The sequence below is a fragment of the Punica granatum genome, chromosome 1 (genome assembly GCF_007655135.1).
Source record: "Punica granatum isolate Tunisia-2019 chromosome 1, ASM765513v2, whole genome shotgun sequence".
Taxonomy (NCBI): domain Eukaryota; kingdom Viridiplantae; phylum Streptophyta; class Magnoliopsida; order Myrtales; family Lythraceae; genus Punica; species Punica granatum.
The window spans coordinates 2,513,070-2,528,915 of record NC_045127.1 but is presented as its reverse complement, the minus strand read 5'-3'; the positions used below and the strand labels follow the sequence as shown (position 1 = coordinate 2,528,915).

Here is a 15,846-nt window from a genome sequence, read left to right as displayed (position 1 = left end):
TTTACAATTAAGAGCTGAAAAGTACTATGCAAGTTTCGAATTTTTTTTCCTCTAAAACTCAAACTTCGCATCCAATCAAATGCTCTCTCAGCACAAGGTGGTAAAACTCTATACCAATTACACTGATATGGTCGAGACAATGTTATGACGTTACTCACCAGCATTTTTACTTCGTACCGTGACCATTTAATTGTCAAGGCAAATGGTACGGGAGATTAACTTATTACAACTAACAAGGAGATGGGGCCGGGAACGGATGTTGGAGGAGTAATTTTTTTTTTTTTTTTGGGTAAAAGGGGGCAAATACTCGTCTTAGCTTCACCCATTTGGTCTAACAGAAGAAAATCAAGAACCCCAATGGGGGGGGGGAGTGTCAAAGTAGACAAACAGCTTCACGCGTGTGTAAGTCATCACGAGCCATCCGAGCAATGAAATCTGTAACTGTGTTGGCCTCCCAAAAAGTATGTTGGATTCAAAAGTTAGTGAAGGAGCGTGCTAGGGACTTGCAATCCGAAATGATTGGGCATTAGTAGAAGATTATCACAATAGTTTCCCAAGGAAAGGTCAACTACTACCTTGGCATCCAACGTAGAGATTGGATCGCCTAAATCCCTTGGGAATGCAAAATGGGCTCACCCTTCCGAACGTGGTCCCAATATGAACTTTTGCTCAGTTCCTTGTGACCACTCTGCCAAGTTGCCAACAAACAATGTAATCGACTCTTCTGCATGCCTTCAGAGCAATGCGCCGACTAATTACATTATATGCATTGAACAACCGCATAACTGTTGGGGGTTAGGGATGTACTCAACCAAACAATAACGCAGCGATTAATCTTCCTCCCCTTCTAGTGTAATCGAGATAGGAACTAATCAAATCAACCAACAAGCAGTAAAGTAAAACAACACCAAGAATTTTACGTGGAAAACCCCAATGTGGGGAAAAACCACGGGACCAACTCCGAATCAACGATCCACTATGAAGGTTATACAAAGTCTTTCATCAAGGGTAAACCCTTGGATCACCAAACTCAAGAGAAACACTCTCTTGGATCACCCAAATACTAAATTCGTCACCCACACCGGGTGGTTCACAAAATCAGCTGAAACAGCACCTACAGAGCTCGAATAGAAATTCTGACCGTTCAGAAGTTAGCCCCACGTGTTGTGAAGCTGCTGTCAAAATTTCGTCCCAATCGGAGTTCGTTTGATGTCCCGATCGAGGTTTGATCTCCAGCTGCGCGCTGCCCCTGTTGAGCAGAATTCTCCTCTGCTCTTCCTCTGTTCTGCTGTCTGCTGTCTGCTTGCGGCTGCCCCTTTTCTGCTGTCTGCAGCTTCTTTCTTCTACAGCCTTCTCCTGTATTCTTTTCTGCCGCTGCTGCTATATATATATATATATATATATGTCGCCTAACAAATATAAACCCTAACTAAAATGGGTCTTGGGCTTATTAAGGCCCGATAAAAGCCCAATACAATTTGAGTCCAACTTCCTCCAAATTGGAGGGATACCCAACAAACTCCCCCTCCCGACTATTTGGAGGCTTCAAGCATACCGGCTATACTTCGGCAAACATGAAGTTTCTCCCTAGCGAGAGGTTTTGTCATCATATCAGCTCCATTCTCATCGGTGTGCACTTTGTCTAGCTTCACCAGCTTGGACTCCAGCACATCTCTAATCCAATGAAACTTGATATCGATATGCTTCGACCTCGAATGGAAAGTGGGATTCTTGCAAAGATGAATGGCGCTTTGACTATCACAGTGTAGAACATACCTTTCTTGCTTCAAGCTCAACTCCTGCAAAAACTTTTGCAACCACAACATCTCCTTGCAACCTTCGGTCACCGCAATGTATTCGGCTTCCGTTGTAGACAAAGCGATGCACTTTTAAAGCCTTGACTGCCATGAGATAGCTCCCCCTGCAAAAGTCATCAAGTATCCCGAAGTGGATTTCCGGGAATCAATATCTCCTGCCATATCCGCATCCGTATAGCCCACTAACTCCGGCTTACCAGTGCCAAAGTGTAAACACACCTTGGATGTTCCTCTGAGATACCTCAGGATCCATTTAACCGCATTCCAATGCTCTTTCCCCGGATTGGAGAGAAAACGACTAACCACACCAACAGAATGAGCGATATCTGGTCTTGTACAGACCATGGCATACATCAAACTTCCTACAGCTGATGAGTAAGGAACTTTCTTCATCTCTTCTTTCTCCTTCTCACTTGTAGGACATTGCTTCGAGCTAAGTTTGAAATGAGAAGCAAGTGGTGATGAAACTGGTTTAGCATTACCCATGTTGAACCGATCCAAAATCTTCTCGATGTACTTCTCTTGAGAAAGCCAAAGTTTTCCACTTGATCTGTCACGAGAAATATGCATCCCAAGGATCTGCTTTGCCGGTCCCAAATCCTTCATGGCAAAGGACTTGTTGAGCTCCTTCTTCAACTCTGTAATCTTGCTCATATCATGACCAACAAGTAGCATATCATCCACATATAACAGTAAAATGATAAAATCACCATTCGAGAATTGTTTCACGAACACACAATGATCTGAAGTTGTCCGTGTGTAGCCATGGCTCAACATGAAAGAGTCAAACTTTTTATACCACTGCCGAGGTGCTTGCTTAAGCCCATACAAGCTCTTCCTCAGCCTGCACACCAAATGCTCCTTACCTTTAACTCGGAATCCTTCAGGCTGCTCCATATATATTTCTTCCTCCAAGTCACCATGCAGGAAAGCTGTTTTTACATCGAGCTGTTCGATCTCCAAGTTCAGACTAGCTGCCAGTGCGAGAACAACTCGGATCGATGACATCTTGACAACGGGCGAGAAGATCTCCTCGAAGTCAACTCCTTTCTTCTGGTTGAAACCTTTCACTACCAGTCGAGCTTTGTATCGAGGTCGCGAGTTCTCTGTCTTCAACCTGTAGACCCATTTGTTCTTCAATGCTCTCTTACCTTGCGGTAGCTTCACTAGGTCATACGTGTGATTTTCAGACAAGGAGTTCATCTCCTCATTCATCGCCTTCAACCAGTGCTCCTTGTACTCATGTGCCACAGCTTCATCATAGCACTCAGGTTCTCCCCCGTCAGTCAGTAGCACATATTCATGAGGCGGATATCTTGTAGATGATCGTCTTATTCTATCAGATTGTCTAGGTAGATCTGCAGGCTCTAACTGTAACTGCGAGCCTGTATCATCCGTAGTCACATCATCATCTACCTGAGGAATCTCACCCCCAGTCGTGGTTTCTTCATACTCACCAGGTACCTCTTCCATTGGATGCTCTACATCAACCGGTACAGGAATAGAGATCTCGTGAGGATTGCCTACACTGGCCTTCTCTAACTTTTGCAAATCCTCGATTGTCTGGTCCTCAAAGAAGACAACATCCCTGCTCCTGATGATCTTCTTGCTATCAGGGTCCCAAAGCCTGTACCCGAACTCTTCATGTGCATAACCCAAGAAGATGCACTGTTTTGCCTTGGCATCAAGTTTTGATCTTTCATCTCGAGGAATGTGAACAGATGCCCTGCACCCGAATACTCTGAGATGCTTGTATGATACTTTCTTGCTGGTCCACACCTGCTGGGGTACATCTCCATCAAGTGCAACTGACGGTGTAAGATTAATAAGATCAACCGCTGACCTCATTGCCTCGCCCCAGAAGGGCTTAGACAGTTTCGCTTGAGAAAGCATACAACGAACTCTCTCAACAATTGTGCGGTTCATTCTCTCTGCAAGCCCGTTCTGTTGTGGTGTCTTCGGTACCGTCTTCTCAAGTTTGATACCGTGAGTCCTGCAATAGTTCTCGAAAGGACCTCTATACTCACCACCATTATCAGCTCTGACACATTTCAGCTTCATGCCTGTTTCTCTTTCCACTGCTACATGAAAGTTCTTGAAAATCTCAGTCACCTGATCTTTAGTTCTCATAGGGTAAGCCCAAACTTTCCTGGTGTGATCATCTATAAATGTCACAAAATAGAGAGCACCACCAAGAGATCTATCCGACATAAAACAAACATCAGTATGCACAAGGTCAAGTATATTATCGCATCTAGAGGGACGACTTCTAACAAAAGAAACTCTCCTCTGCTTACCAGCTAAACAGTGATCACAAGTGCTCAAGTGCATACCTTTAACGGGCAAAGACTGCTTTCTAGCAAGAATTTAAATACCTTTCTCGCTGATATGTCCGAGTCTCCTGTGCCATAGCTCGATAGGATAATCCTCAGCAACATTAATTTGACCGGAATTGTGTTTGGCACGCAGCCTGTAGAGAGTGTCGGTCTTCTGACCCCGTGCCACAATCAACGAACCCTTGGAGAGCTTCCATCTCCCATTGCTGAATTCATTACTGTAGCCTTCATCATCAAGTTGACCCGTCGAGATTAGGTTAAGGCGAATTTCTGGAACATGCCTCACCTTCTCCAAAAACAACTTGCAGCCAAGCTCGGTCTCTAGACAGACATCACCAATACCGACAATCTTGCATGATTGTCCATTCCCCATTCTCACATAACCATAGTCCCCGGTAGTGTAAGATGAAAAGAAATCCCGATGAGGAGTGACATGAAACGAGGCACCTGTATCTGCAACCCAGGTAGAGTCCTGACATGTGAAATTCACATAAGCTTCATCACAAATGATGTAGGTCTCTCCATCACATGCCACTGCTGTAGTGCCTTCTTCCTTCTTGCTCTCACCGTTGCCATTCTGATTTTTCTTCAGAGCTCTACACTCCCTTTTGTAGTGTCCCTCTTTTCCACAGTGATAGCAAGTGACCACTTTCCTCGTCTTCGACTTTGATCTGCCCCTCGATTTGCCACGTGAGTTACTATGCTTGGAAGAGAAATTTCTGCTTTGACTTCTCCCCCGTTGTTCAGTAACCAAAGCTTCAGACTGAATGGAAATTCCCGTGCCTTTCCTTCTAGTCTCCTCATTAAATAAACTGTCTGTCACCGTAGCCAACGATAGCTTCCCGTTTGGCGCAGAATTGCTTAATGCAACCACAAGTGTGTCCCAATTATCCGGTAGAGTCCCTAAAAGTAGACAGGCCTGCAACTCATCGGGTAATATTATCTCCAGGTTCGTCAACTGGTTAATAATATCCTGGAAATTACTCATGTGCGCAGCCATATCACCTCCATCCTGGAAACGAAGATGAACCAGCTTTTTCACGAGGAATGCCTTATTTTGTGGTGTCTTCCTCGCATAGAGATTTGTCAATTTATCCCACAAAGCTTTCGCATTTGTCTCCTGAGCAACATGATGATAAATACTATTGTCTATCCACTGCCGAATCAAACCAATAGTCTTCCGATTTGTGCGTTCCCAAGCCTTGTCATCCTTATCTTTGGGTTTCGCGGAATCCCCTTCAATAGGATCGTACAAATCCCTGCAAAATAGAAGATCCTCCATCCGAGACTTCCATATAGAGTAGTTGGTTGCATTCAACTTGAACATAGATCCTGTAGATTCCTCCATCTCGAAAACACCGAAAAAACTCAAACTTCTCTAACCCGAAGCTTTGATACCACTTGTTGGGGGTTAGGGATGTACTCAACCAAACAATAACGCAGCGATTAATCTTCCTCCCCTTCTAGTGTAATCGAGATAGGAACTAATCAAATCAACCAACAAGCAGTAAAGTAAAACAACACCAAGAATTTTACGTGGAAAACCCCAATGTGGGGAAAAACCACGGGACCAACTCCGAATCAACGATCCACTATGAAGGTTATACAAAGTCTTTCATCAAGGGTAAACCCTTGGATCACCAAACTCAAGAGAAACACTCTCTTGGATCACCCAAATACTAAATTCGTCACCCACACCGGGTGATTCACAAAATCAGCTGAAACAGCACCTACAGAGCTCGAATAGAAATTCTGACCGTTCAGAAGTTAGCCCCACGTGTTGTGAAGCTGCTGTCAAAATTTCGTCCCAATCGGAGTTCGTTTGATATCCCGATCGAGGTTTGATCTCCAGCTGCGCGCTGCCCCTGTTGAGCAGAATTCTCCTCTGCTCTTCCTCTGTTCTGCTGTCTGCTGTCTGCTTGCGGCTGCCCCTTTTCTGCTGTCTGCAGCTTCTTTCTTCTACAGCCTTCTCCTGTATTCTTTTCTGCCGCTGCTGCTATATATATATATATATATATATATATATATATATATATATGTCGCCTAACAAATATAAACCCTAACTAAAATGGGTCTTGGGCTTATTAAGGCCCGATAAAAGCCCAATACAATTTGAGCCCAACTTCCTCCAAATTGGAGGGATACCCAACACCGCATAACTCGAACGGATTAAATCAACATCGAATCGTGACAAAGAAATATGGCACGAATATCCACTTATAACTTAACAGGTCCGAGTCTTTCCCTCCTCGTACAGCGCTGAAAGTGTTAATAGGCATTTAGCATTTCCGAGTAAAATGTTGCGGTTGGAGTGTAAACATCAGCTTAGCCAACCCACACTGTCGTTTAGTTGGTTGCCCAAATATCAATTTTATCCCCCTCTGCGTCCCACAATCCCTTATTGGAGGCCATTGTTGTCTGTCGCTCCGCTTTCTTTAGAATCTGTCGTTACAGCTTTTGGGCGAACCATATTCAGAAGCAAAAAATAACCTAAATTATCGATGCAACGACGTATGTTTGTCTTCTAAACTAACTATCTGCAACATTTGGCTCCTTAACTGTATTCTAGGATTGACGTACCCCAAAGCAAACGGTCCGGTCCCGCCCCGATCGTTTAGAGGGCTGAAGGATATTTCTCCCTATTTTGAATTTCGATCCCGAATTTTCCATGGTTTATGTTTTGATCCAACGGGAGCCACTCCTCCAGTCCACAGGGCTGGACTCTCCGGAGGCTCCACGACCATAAAATTCCCGAATCCATAAAGAGAAGCAAATATATTTTACCACTTACATTATATAAAAAGAACATAATGATAGGAAATCACTCAAAATCCGCATCCCAGATGAATGATGAAGTTATAATACAACCCACAATTGTACACCAATCCAATGATTTTGTCACCCATTTTCCATCCTCAGAGGTAACGGAAAAAGGAAGTAAAAAAAAAAACTGATTTCCCTGACCCAAAAAAAAAACTATATAACGACTACAAGCTCCAAACAAACTATAAGGCCTTTCTTCTTCTCAACATCCTGTGCAAACAGAAGGTCGAATGGCTAGGGGACAAAGAAAGAAAGAGAGAAGAAGAAAGAAGAAAGAAAATGGAATTCATATTCGGAAACATAAAATGACCAGGGCTAAATGAAGGTTCTGTTTTGATCACGGCCCAAAACTAATATTTCTTGCCGAGAATGATGCCCACAATGATGGACACGACGGCAACCCCCAAGATGAACTTAAAAGGCATGGCTACAGAACCCTCACTGCTGGTTTGAAGTTTGGTGGAACCTGAAGGGGTTGAGGCTTGAGGATGTGCTGAGGTTTCGGTCTTTTTCTTGCTCTTCCGCTTTGATGGGGTGGACCCAATGTCTCCAACATCCCGGGACTTGATCTCGCCTTGACTAGCAGCCGCTTCCTGAGATAGAATACAATTTCAGGCAATTCATAAGAAAAAGCTAAGACTGACAGATGGCCTATTCTTTTAACATTGAGAATTGTCGAACTTTCTCTAGTAGAACCGACCTGCTCTAATAGTTTAGCATCAGCAGACTGCAATTTCTTCTCGAGTTCTTTGAGTTGTTTTTCGAGAACTGCGACTTGCTTGCTCTTCTCCCCAAGCTTTTCTAGGGACTGCTTCAGTTCTGCTTCACGCTCCAACTCCTTCTCAGGAACCGCAGCTTCTCTCTGTGTGGGTAAGAAAATGAATAAATTTACACATTAGCAGTCATATCCAAATTTCAGATATATGAAATTCTCTCGACAGAGCAGTACTTCGTCACGAGTCCATTTTAAGAATCAGAACTTAACATATCTGTGACAAGAAAGGAAAAAAGAATTTCTATGATCAGATATTAAATAGAATATCGCCTCACCTCCTTAGCCACTATGTTTTGAGAAAATTTCTCCTCAAGTTCCCGAATATGAGTTTCCAGTTTTGACTTCTCAACAATCTCAGCTTTGAGACTTTCAACTTCAGATATCAGAGCACCTTCGCTTGCTTGCTGCTCCTTCAGCTGTTCTTCAAGCCGATCTATTAGGGATTGAAGTTCTCTCTTGGAATTGTCGTGAGTCTCCTTCATCAGGTTGTTCTCTTCCACAATCGAGCTTATCTATTACAGAGTAGAAATACATAAATATCAAAACTTAAATAACAACGATAAATTGGTATTCTAAATTGTAATGATAGCAAGCAAAAGCAAACCTGAGATTTTAGTGCGTGCCCTTCAGCGGCAAGCTGCTCTGACAGCTCATCCGCAGATCTCTTTGATAAGTTAAGCTGTTCCAATATTTCATCCTTCTCAGCAAGAGCGACAGATAAGCTTGTTTGTAGATCACTCAACTTCGACTCATACGCGGCTACTTCTTCAGTGAGCTTCAAGTTTGCCTCTGCTAACCCTTCATTTTCCTTCTGAGAGAGACCCAACTTGGCGTTCACCTCTTCGAGGACACTCTCCAAATGCTTCAATTGATAAAGGGTCTCTTCCAACTCGATCTTCTGCTTTTCAGCAATTGCAGAAGCTTCGTGGGCTCGTTCTTCGTATACCCTTATTTGGCTTTCTAACCCAAAGAGCTTCTCATTCAAGTCCTTAGCTTTTGCATCTTTCTCAATAAACTTCCCCATTGCTTCTTCCAATTGCTTTTCTGCGTCAAGGATGCGAGCTTCAGTTGCAGATTTGAGCTCAAGAACTCTAGAGTGCTGCTCCTGCAACTCGGTGATAGTTGTTATGTGAGAAGCTAATTTCTCAGTAGTGGCTTCCTTCTCGGAAGCAACAGAGTTTAGCAGCTCTTGAAGTTCATCAACCCGGAGTTTGAGTTGTACATTTGTCTCGACTAGAAGTTCATTGTCTGAAAGGGCTTGTGAAGCCTTATTCTCTGCTTCGACAATTTTCTGTTTAAGCTCCTCAACAGTGGTCTCCAGGGAAGCCACTTTGGCCAAACTTTGGTCCAATTCTTCCTTCAAAGATGCAGATTTTCCAGAAGCTTCAGCAACCTGACCTTCAAAATTCTTGTTTTGATCCTCAAGATTCTTCAGCTTTTCCAAAAGAGATTTGGCCTCCGAGTCTTTATCCGAGAAGCTCGTCATTGACTCTTTGAGTTTAAGCTCGAAATCCCTATACAATGATTCGTGCGATGCCCGAATCTCTGACTCTTTTGCTGCCGCTTCTTCTAAAGCTCTCACATGTTGCTCTATTTGTTCCTCAGCATACTTGAGCTTCTCTGAGACCTCACTTTCTTTCACCCCAGTAGCCTTAAGCTCGTTCTCGAGGCTCTCCAACCTCTGTTGTGCTAGACTCAAGTCCTCTTTCACGAGTTCAAGCAGACTTTCTGTCTCAGCGAGCTTCAGACTTGAATTGTTTGTTTTATCTTCCAACCTCTTCTTTTCCTGAGTGGCCACATTGAGGGATTCTGTCAACTCCTTTTCTTTCTCGCTCGCACTTTGCAGAGCGGTTTCAAGGTTGGAGGATCTTGCTTGAAAAGCCTCGAGTTCAGAAGCCAGCTCAGCTGCCTTGCTCGAGAACTTCTCAGTCTCTGCTTCTGCTTCAGCACACCTCTTCTCGAGGGAACTAATCTGTTCTTCAAGCTCCTGGATCCTATATTTCTCTGCTTCAAGTAGCAACTCCATCTCACTCGCTTTTTTGCCAGCATCCCCTGCTTTGGACTGAGACATCTGGATCAGGTCTTCCAGCTCGAGACTGCGCTGATGGTTCATATTTGCTCGGTCCTCATGTTCAGCACATTTACCTGAAACATTCTTTAGTTCTCCCTCCAGCTCAGAATTCTGAAGCGCCAACTGGCTTAGGGAAGCTTCCAGCTGGCTTATCTTCTCCTCGTTTTCCTTCACAAGACTACCGAGTTGGTTCTTCTCACCCTCCACTTCACTCAGCATGGCACTGAGTTCCGACACCTTGTCGGAGAATTCTTTTACTTGCCTCTCAGCCTCTCCACTCTTCAGTAACACCAAATTTAACTCTTGATCTAGCTCAACGTTCTTCTGCTCTGCTGCTATGAGACGGGTCTCGAGCTCTCTCATTTGTGATTTTGCCTCTTCTGCTGCGCTAGTTGAAGTTTGGACTAAGCTCTCAAGCTCAAAGTTCCTCTGCGTGACCGTTGCTGCTGCAGCACCAGATGCACCATGGAGCTCTTCAAGAGATTTCAGCTTCTGTTCAAGTTCTTCATTTTTGGAAAGAGCTTGAGACAGAAGAGAATCTGCTTTGCAGAAATTATCATCCGAAAGCTTCAATTTGCTCTCTAGATCAGCGCGCAGTTCCTTCATCTGTGCTGCACTGGTGTTGAGATCTGCCACAGTTGCCTCGAGAGTTCCTTTCTCTGCAATTACTTCTGCTAATTTCTCTTGAATAGCAGTAAACTCAGCTTCCCGGGTTGTGAATTGCCCTTCAAATGTCGCTTTAAAGTTCATCTCGTCCTGTAGCTTCAATTTGATCTCTTCCAACTCTTTTGCCTTTTCTTGAAGATCCTCCTTAGTTGAAGCCAAAATGCCTTCAAGGGCAGAGATATCTCCCTTCATCTGAGATTCAGATGCTTTTCTCAGCTCCATTTCCTGGGTAAGTTCATTCAGGAGAGCTTCTTTTGAGGAGAGACTTTCCTCAAGATTCACTAGCAGTGATTTTGAAAGCGTCAACTCATCTTGGACAGAAGCAAGTTCTCCTGTGGTTTTCTCAAGAGCTTCTTCCACCTTTTTGTTCTCTGCAACCTTCTCAAAAAGTCCCTTGACCTCCTCATTGAGGGAAGCCATCTGATCTTCCGCTTCTTTCGTGCTAGCTTTCGCAGCTTCAAGCAACCTCTCAAACTCCAAAGCCTTCTCTGTCTGAGTCTCAGCATGTAAACCGCTTTCCCGGTGCAATTCCTCATATCTTCGAGCCTCACTTGCTGAGTGTTGGAGCTCATGCTCCAACTCCTGCATCCTCTTCCTCGAGCTTTCTAGCTCAAGGTTAAGACCGTCGAAAGCCTCTTTGACACTGATCAGGTCCTTGTGTTTCACTTCTTGTGCTTGGAGTGCCTCTTGCAATGCCTCAAGTTCTGATCTGTATCTCTCCTCAGCTTCAATGACCTGCTCTTGTAATTTCTTGTGGCTGAGCTCGAGCTCTTCGTACTTTTTCGCACCAAGCTCCAACTTCTCCTGAGCATGCGAGAGCTCCTCCTTCAACTGAACATTATCAGACTCAGTATTCTTCACTACCCCGACGACTCTCTCCAGTTCAACTTCAAGTTCTTTCATCTTCTCTTGAGCCTCTAGCAATTCTCGGCTAGAATTGCTTGAAGTCCTGTCGATCACAGATTGTTCCTTGTGTCCTACAGAAGTGGGCTCTGCAACATGGGAACTCTCCTTCATTTCAAAAGACTCCTTCTCCACTTTTATGAACTCTCCATCCAAGGTCGTTTCCTCCTCTTCTTTCCTTCCTTCCTTAGCAACAGGAGGCAACTCTCCTTTGACAGCCTGCCAATAGATAAAACCATATTCAGGATTTTAAGACGCATCAATAAAACAAAATACACAGAAGTTTCTTTGAGTGAGCTAAAACACATCTGATTTACATAGCGGAAATAGAGGTTACCTCAATAGGATCAGCAACGGCCTTGGTTACAGAAACTTCAGAAATAACTCGCGTCTCTTCTTCCATGTCGAAGTAAGTTGCACTTGCAAAAATAAGGTTTATTTGTTATTAAAGAGCCTGCACAAGAAGTTCAGCCTAGGTGATGTAACATCCTCTGTTAAAAAATTCCTTTCTGCATTGAGCTTCTTGGACAAATAATTAGTCTTAATTGCACTCAACGAGCAGAAAACGAGTTCCAAAAAAAGGATTAACATTACCAACAAATGGAAAAGGTGAAAGCCGCAGTCTTAAATACAGATTATAGAGAACATGTAATGGACAAAATCATTCAACTCTGAAGCAGATTGATCGGCAATACTAAATGGAAAAGGAGTAGTAAGACTTGGTAGGATGTAACTCTCACAACCTCTGATGAGTCATGACACAAACTGAGTACCTACAACCACAACGTGGGGACCACAAACGGCCCCAATCACTACATATCAAAGTAGAAATTCTTTTGCTACTCTTCTGTCAGATTGCTGGGGAGTGCAATCCCAAACTCCAACTTAGATTTACCCCTCAAGCATATTACATGTTACACTTAGAAACACAACTTAGGAGAAAATTCAGAGTTTTTTTTAACAACATAAGAAAGAGAAATGTAAAGCCACCGAAAATAAGATAAGAAGAAATGAAACATATCTTCTTCTTTTTTTCTCCACGATCATCGTGTGAATATAAAAGTAAAAATTTTCATTTTGGTGGGGTGGCACCGTGGAATGCCCCGTCTATTAAAAAGGAATGAAAAAGTACTTTTTTTACCATTCAATTCAATTTTTAATACTAACTTCTCTCAACTATTCATTACTTTTTCATACTTTTTCTCATAATTCAACACAATTATTACAACCCAATTAAAATCAAAACTCAACTCTACTTTAACTCTAAAACCAAACACACTGTAAGATTTCGAAGGTCCATCATTCACAAGGGCCTCCCTTTCTAGTGCGTGGGGGTTCTCCAAATCAATAATCAACAAATACACACACATATATATACAAATAAATGTCCACCAAACAAATAAATACATAAATGAATTAATTAACATATTTTAATGAAAATAAGTAGAAGATATTTTTTTATTTTTTATTTTTTGCTCGATAACAATAAGTAGAAGATAGAAGAGTGCATCTACGTGTTACTTTCACAATATTAATAACCAAAAGGTGAATCATGTAAGACCTGCATATTAACTGTGGCTTCTGGCACTTATTAATATATGAAGAAACTATATATATATGATATTTTTATGAGCACACATATATATATATATATATATATAGTATTCAATTGGTTTGATATGCTGTCTGCGAAGTTAATAATCCCCAAAAGAAAACCTCTTCTTTATACTTAGATACCATGGGAGGCAGTAATATTATTTCTTATATGATTAATTTAATTATTGCATCTTAAGTAAGATCGTGGTCTTTTCAATTATGATTTGACCAGCAAACTAGAATTATACCTCAGGACTTCATATCCATGATCCAACATATACATCAATACACAAAATGTCGTGCTTATCCTTCATAATTTCAACAATATTTTACTGCTCGGTAATTGGCGTACATTCCCCAAACAGACATAGTCAAGACTGATTTGACCAAGCATTTTATTTTATTTTAATATATAAATAAATAAACCGATCGAAAGCTGACTGCAAAATAACGTGCAAACGAGAAACATAAATCTGAGAAAAAAAGAAAAGGGAAACATAAATCTGTTTAACCTTTATTAGATCGGATCACGTCAAAGGAATAAATCGAGAGTAGTATAGACCGTATGGGCTCCCAGATAAAACCAAAGAAAGCATAGTGGGTGGAGCCCACAGATAGGAAGTAGCCGCCCCTTTTTTAAGGTTGCATATGATTTTAGATGTGGTTTAATAATTGAGTTGAGTTTTGATTTTAATTAATTTGTAACGATTATGTTATTAAATTATAAGAAAAATATGAAAAATAATGAATAGTTAAGAGAAAGTAATGATTGTGTTGTTGAATTATGAAAAAAATAATGCATAATTAAGAGAATTTTGTATTAAAATTTGAATTGAATAATAATAAAAATTAAAAGAAAAAATGAAAAAGTAATAATTGTGTTATTGTATTGAAAATAAGTAGAGTTAAAGGGAAATAAAGATGTGCAGAGTTAAAAAAAAAAAATTCTTTTATCAACATGCTTTAAGCTTTTCATCATCGTTCATTTAATGACTTTAATTTAACTTTATTAATCCGCGTGGACAGCTCAATAATAATAATATGCATCATTTCGTTTTACCAGACCTCTATTATTTTATCCCTTGGAAAGATTAGGCATGAGATGAACCGGTCAAGAAATGAGAATATTAGATGGAAATGTTTTTTTTTCTGGGTATATTAGATGGAAATGTTTCATATACTTTTTCGAGAGAATCAACTCATCATTTGAGTTAATTGGCTTTTATTTTCCATAAGATCACGAGATGTACAACAGAGCTAAATTTTTATTCGGTTTATGGCTACCACGAGATGCCTAACTGGTAATTTTAGACTGGCCGGAGACGGATAGATGAGGTGGTAAAGGAAAAGGAAGTATTGCCTATGGGCTCCCCGTTAAAATATCGTCGCTGGAATTTCAGCTTTAAAGAGAAAGTAATAAAAATAGAAAAAAAAAATGTAATAAAAAACGGGACAAAGAGAAAAAGAGAAAGCGGTCTAATGGAGAAATTTTTGCCAAAGGGAAAGCTCAAGTGTCCACTTTACACTTGGCTTACCATCCGACGCGGTAAGGACGAAGAAGATCAAAGCTGGTTCTAGCTAGGCTTATTGAAGATCTGAAAAAAGTAAAGCAAGTGCCAAAAGATTTCATATATGATCAGATCAAAGGATCGCGAATTTGTTCGACGAGAGATGTCAAAGTATTCGAAGAAAATCATCAATCAAATTCATCTTCCAAAAAGATAGCAGGTTTATACAGACCTTCAATCGATGAAAGCTGAAACTGACGAGAGCTTGCGGAAATCAAAACTGAAATAGCGAAAACCGACTCCGATCATTTGATGTTAGTGTAACCTACATTCGTGAATCGCCAACACAGGCTTATCGGAGCGACTCGGTGTTCATCAACAGTGAAATGTTGAAGCAAGCCTTACAGCATGAAAGTAAGTGAAATCATCTGATCAAACGGAATACCGATGGAGCAAGTGTACCATCGCGAAAACAGAGATCAGTCAACCAGTAGAGAATGAAAAGTTACACTTGAACCGTAATCGATTCAGTGGAGAATCGGAAATCGCAGAGAACAGGAAAACCAGAGCTCAAACTCATAGTGAGCAAGTCCAGGAATAAGAGTTGAAGCAGGCATTAGCGCATGAAGAAGAGGAAACAGAATCATTTGATCCGAGCAAAATCCAATCAACGCATGTGAATCTTCACCATAACCGAATCAATCCAATCAAGCAGGCATCGCAGAATCGAAGCTCAACAGATACTCACACTGATCCAGAAAAGCAAAACGGGGGGGGGGAGTGGACGATGACAACAGCAGACGAAGAATCACTCACCTTGGGAAAACAAAGCGAGAGACGACGGCGCGATGCTTCGCTTTCCTTCTTCTGCGTCTGAGAAACGATTTCCCCGGCTGATTTGATTTTTCCTCTGGTTTTCAGGCGATGGTGATGATGATGAAGAAAGAGATGGAAATGTGTTGAAAATATTATAGAAGAAGGAAAGGGAATTGAATTGGGTCGGGGAGAGATTTCTTTCCTATATAAGGCAGCAGTAGAAGACGGGAGTGGGAGTCCACTTTTGGTGTGGGTCCCACCCGCGGGGCCCGTTACCGCCAAGCTGACAAAAGTTCGGCCTGTAACGCTGCCACTCTGTATTAACTTCCACTTTTGCCCCTGGCCTCCCGTATCTTTTTGCTCTCCTCCCCTCACCGGGATTTGCCGGCGGTAAATAAATTCTGATTGGGAGGACCGCCGTCAAAGTCAGAAATAAGTTTGACTTTGAAATCTCGACCTTCTATTTTGGTTCCCGCTTCAATTTTCCCTGTAGTTTTAATTGTGTGTCATTTTACCCTTTGTGTTCTTCTGTGAA

General features: G+C 41.9%; 1 protein-coding gene across 1 annotated transcript; it reads right to left on the bottom strand.

Moving 5' to 3' along the window:
• Positions 1-6,918: 6,918 nt before the first annotated feature.
• On the bottom strand, positions 6,919-15,495 carry LOC116193199 (myosin-9). Its single transcript, XM_031522000.1, has 6 exons — positions 15,312-15,495; positions 11,729-11,845; positions 8,356-11,610; positions 8,027-8,263; positions 7,677-7,838; positions 6,919-7,569 (listed from the first exon to the last, which is right to left on the bottom strand). Exons 2-6 carry the CDS (start codon positions 11,792-11,794, stop codon positions 7,327-7,329), a joined length of 3,963 nt encoding a protein of 1,320 aa, XP_031377860.1. The 5' UTR covers positions 11,795-11,845; positions 15,312-15,495; the 3' UTR covers positions 6,919-7,326.
• Positions 15,496-15,846: the final 351 nt, after the last annotated feature.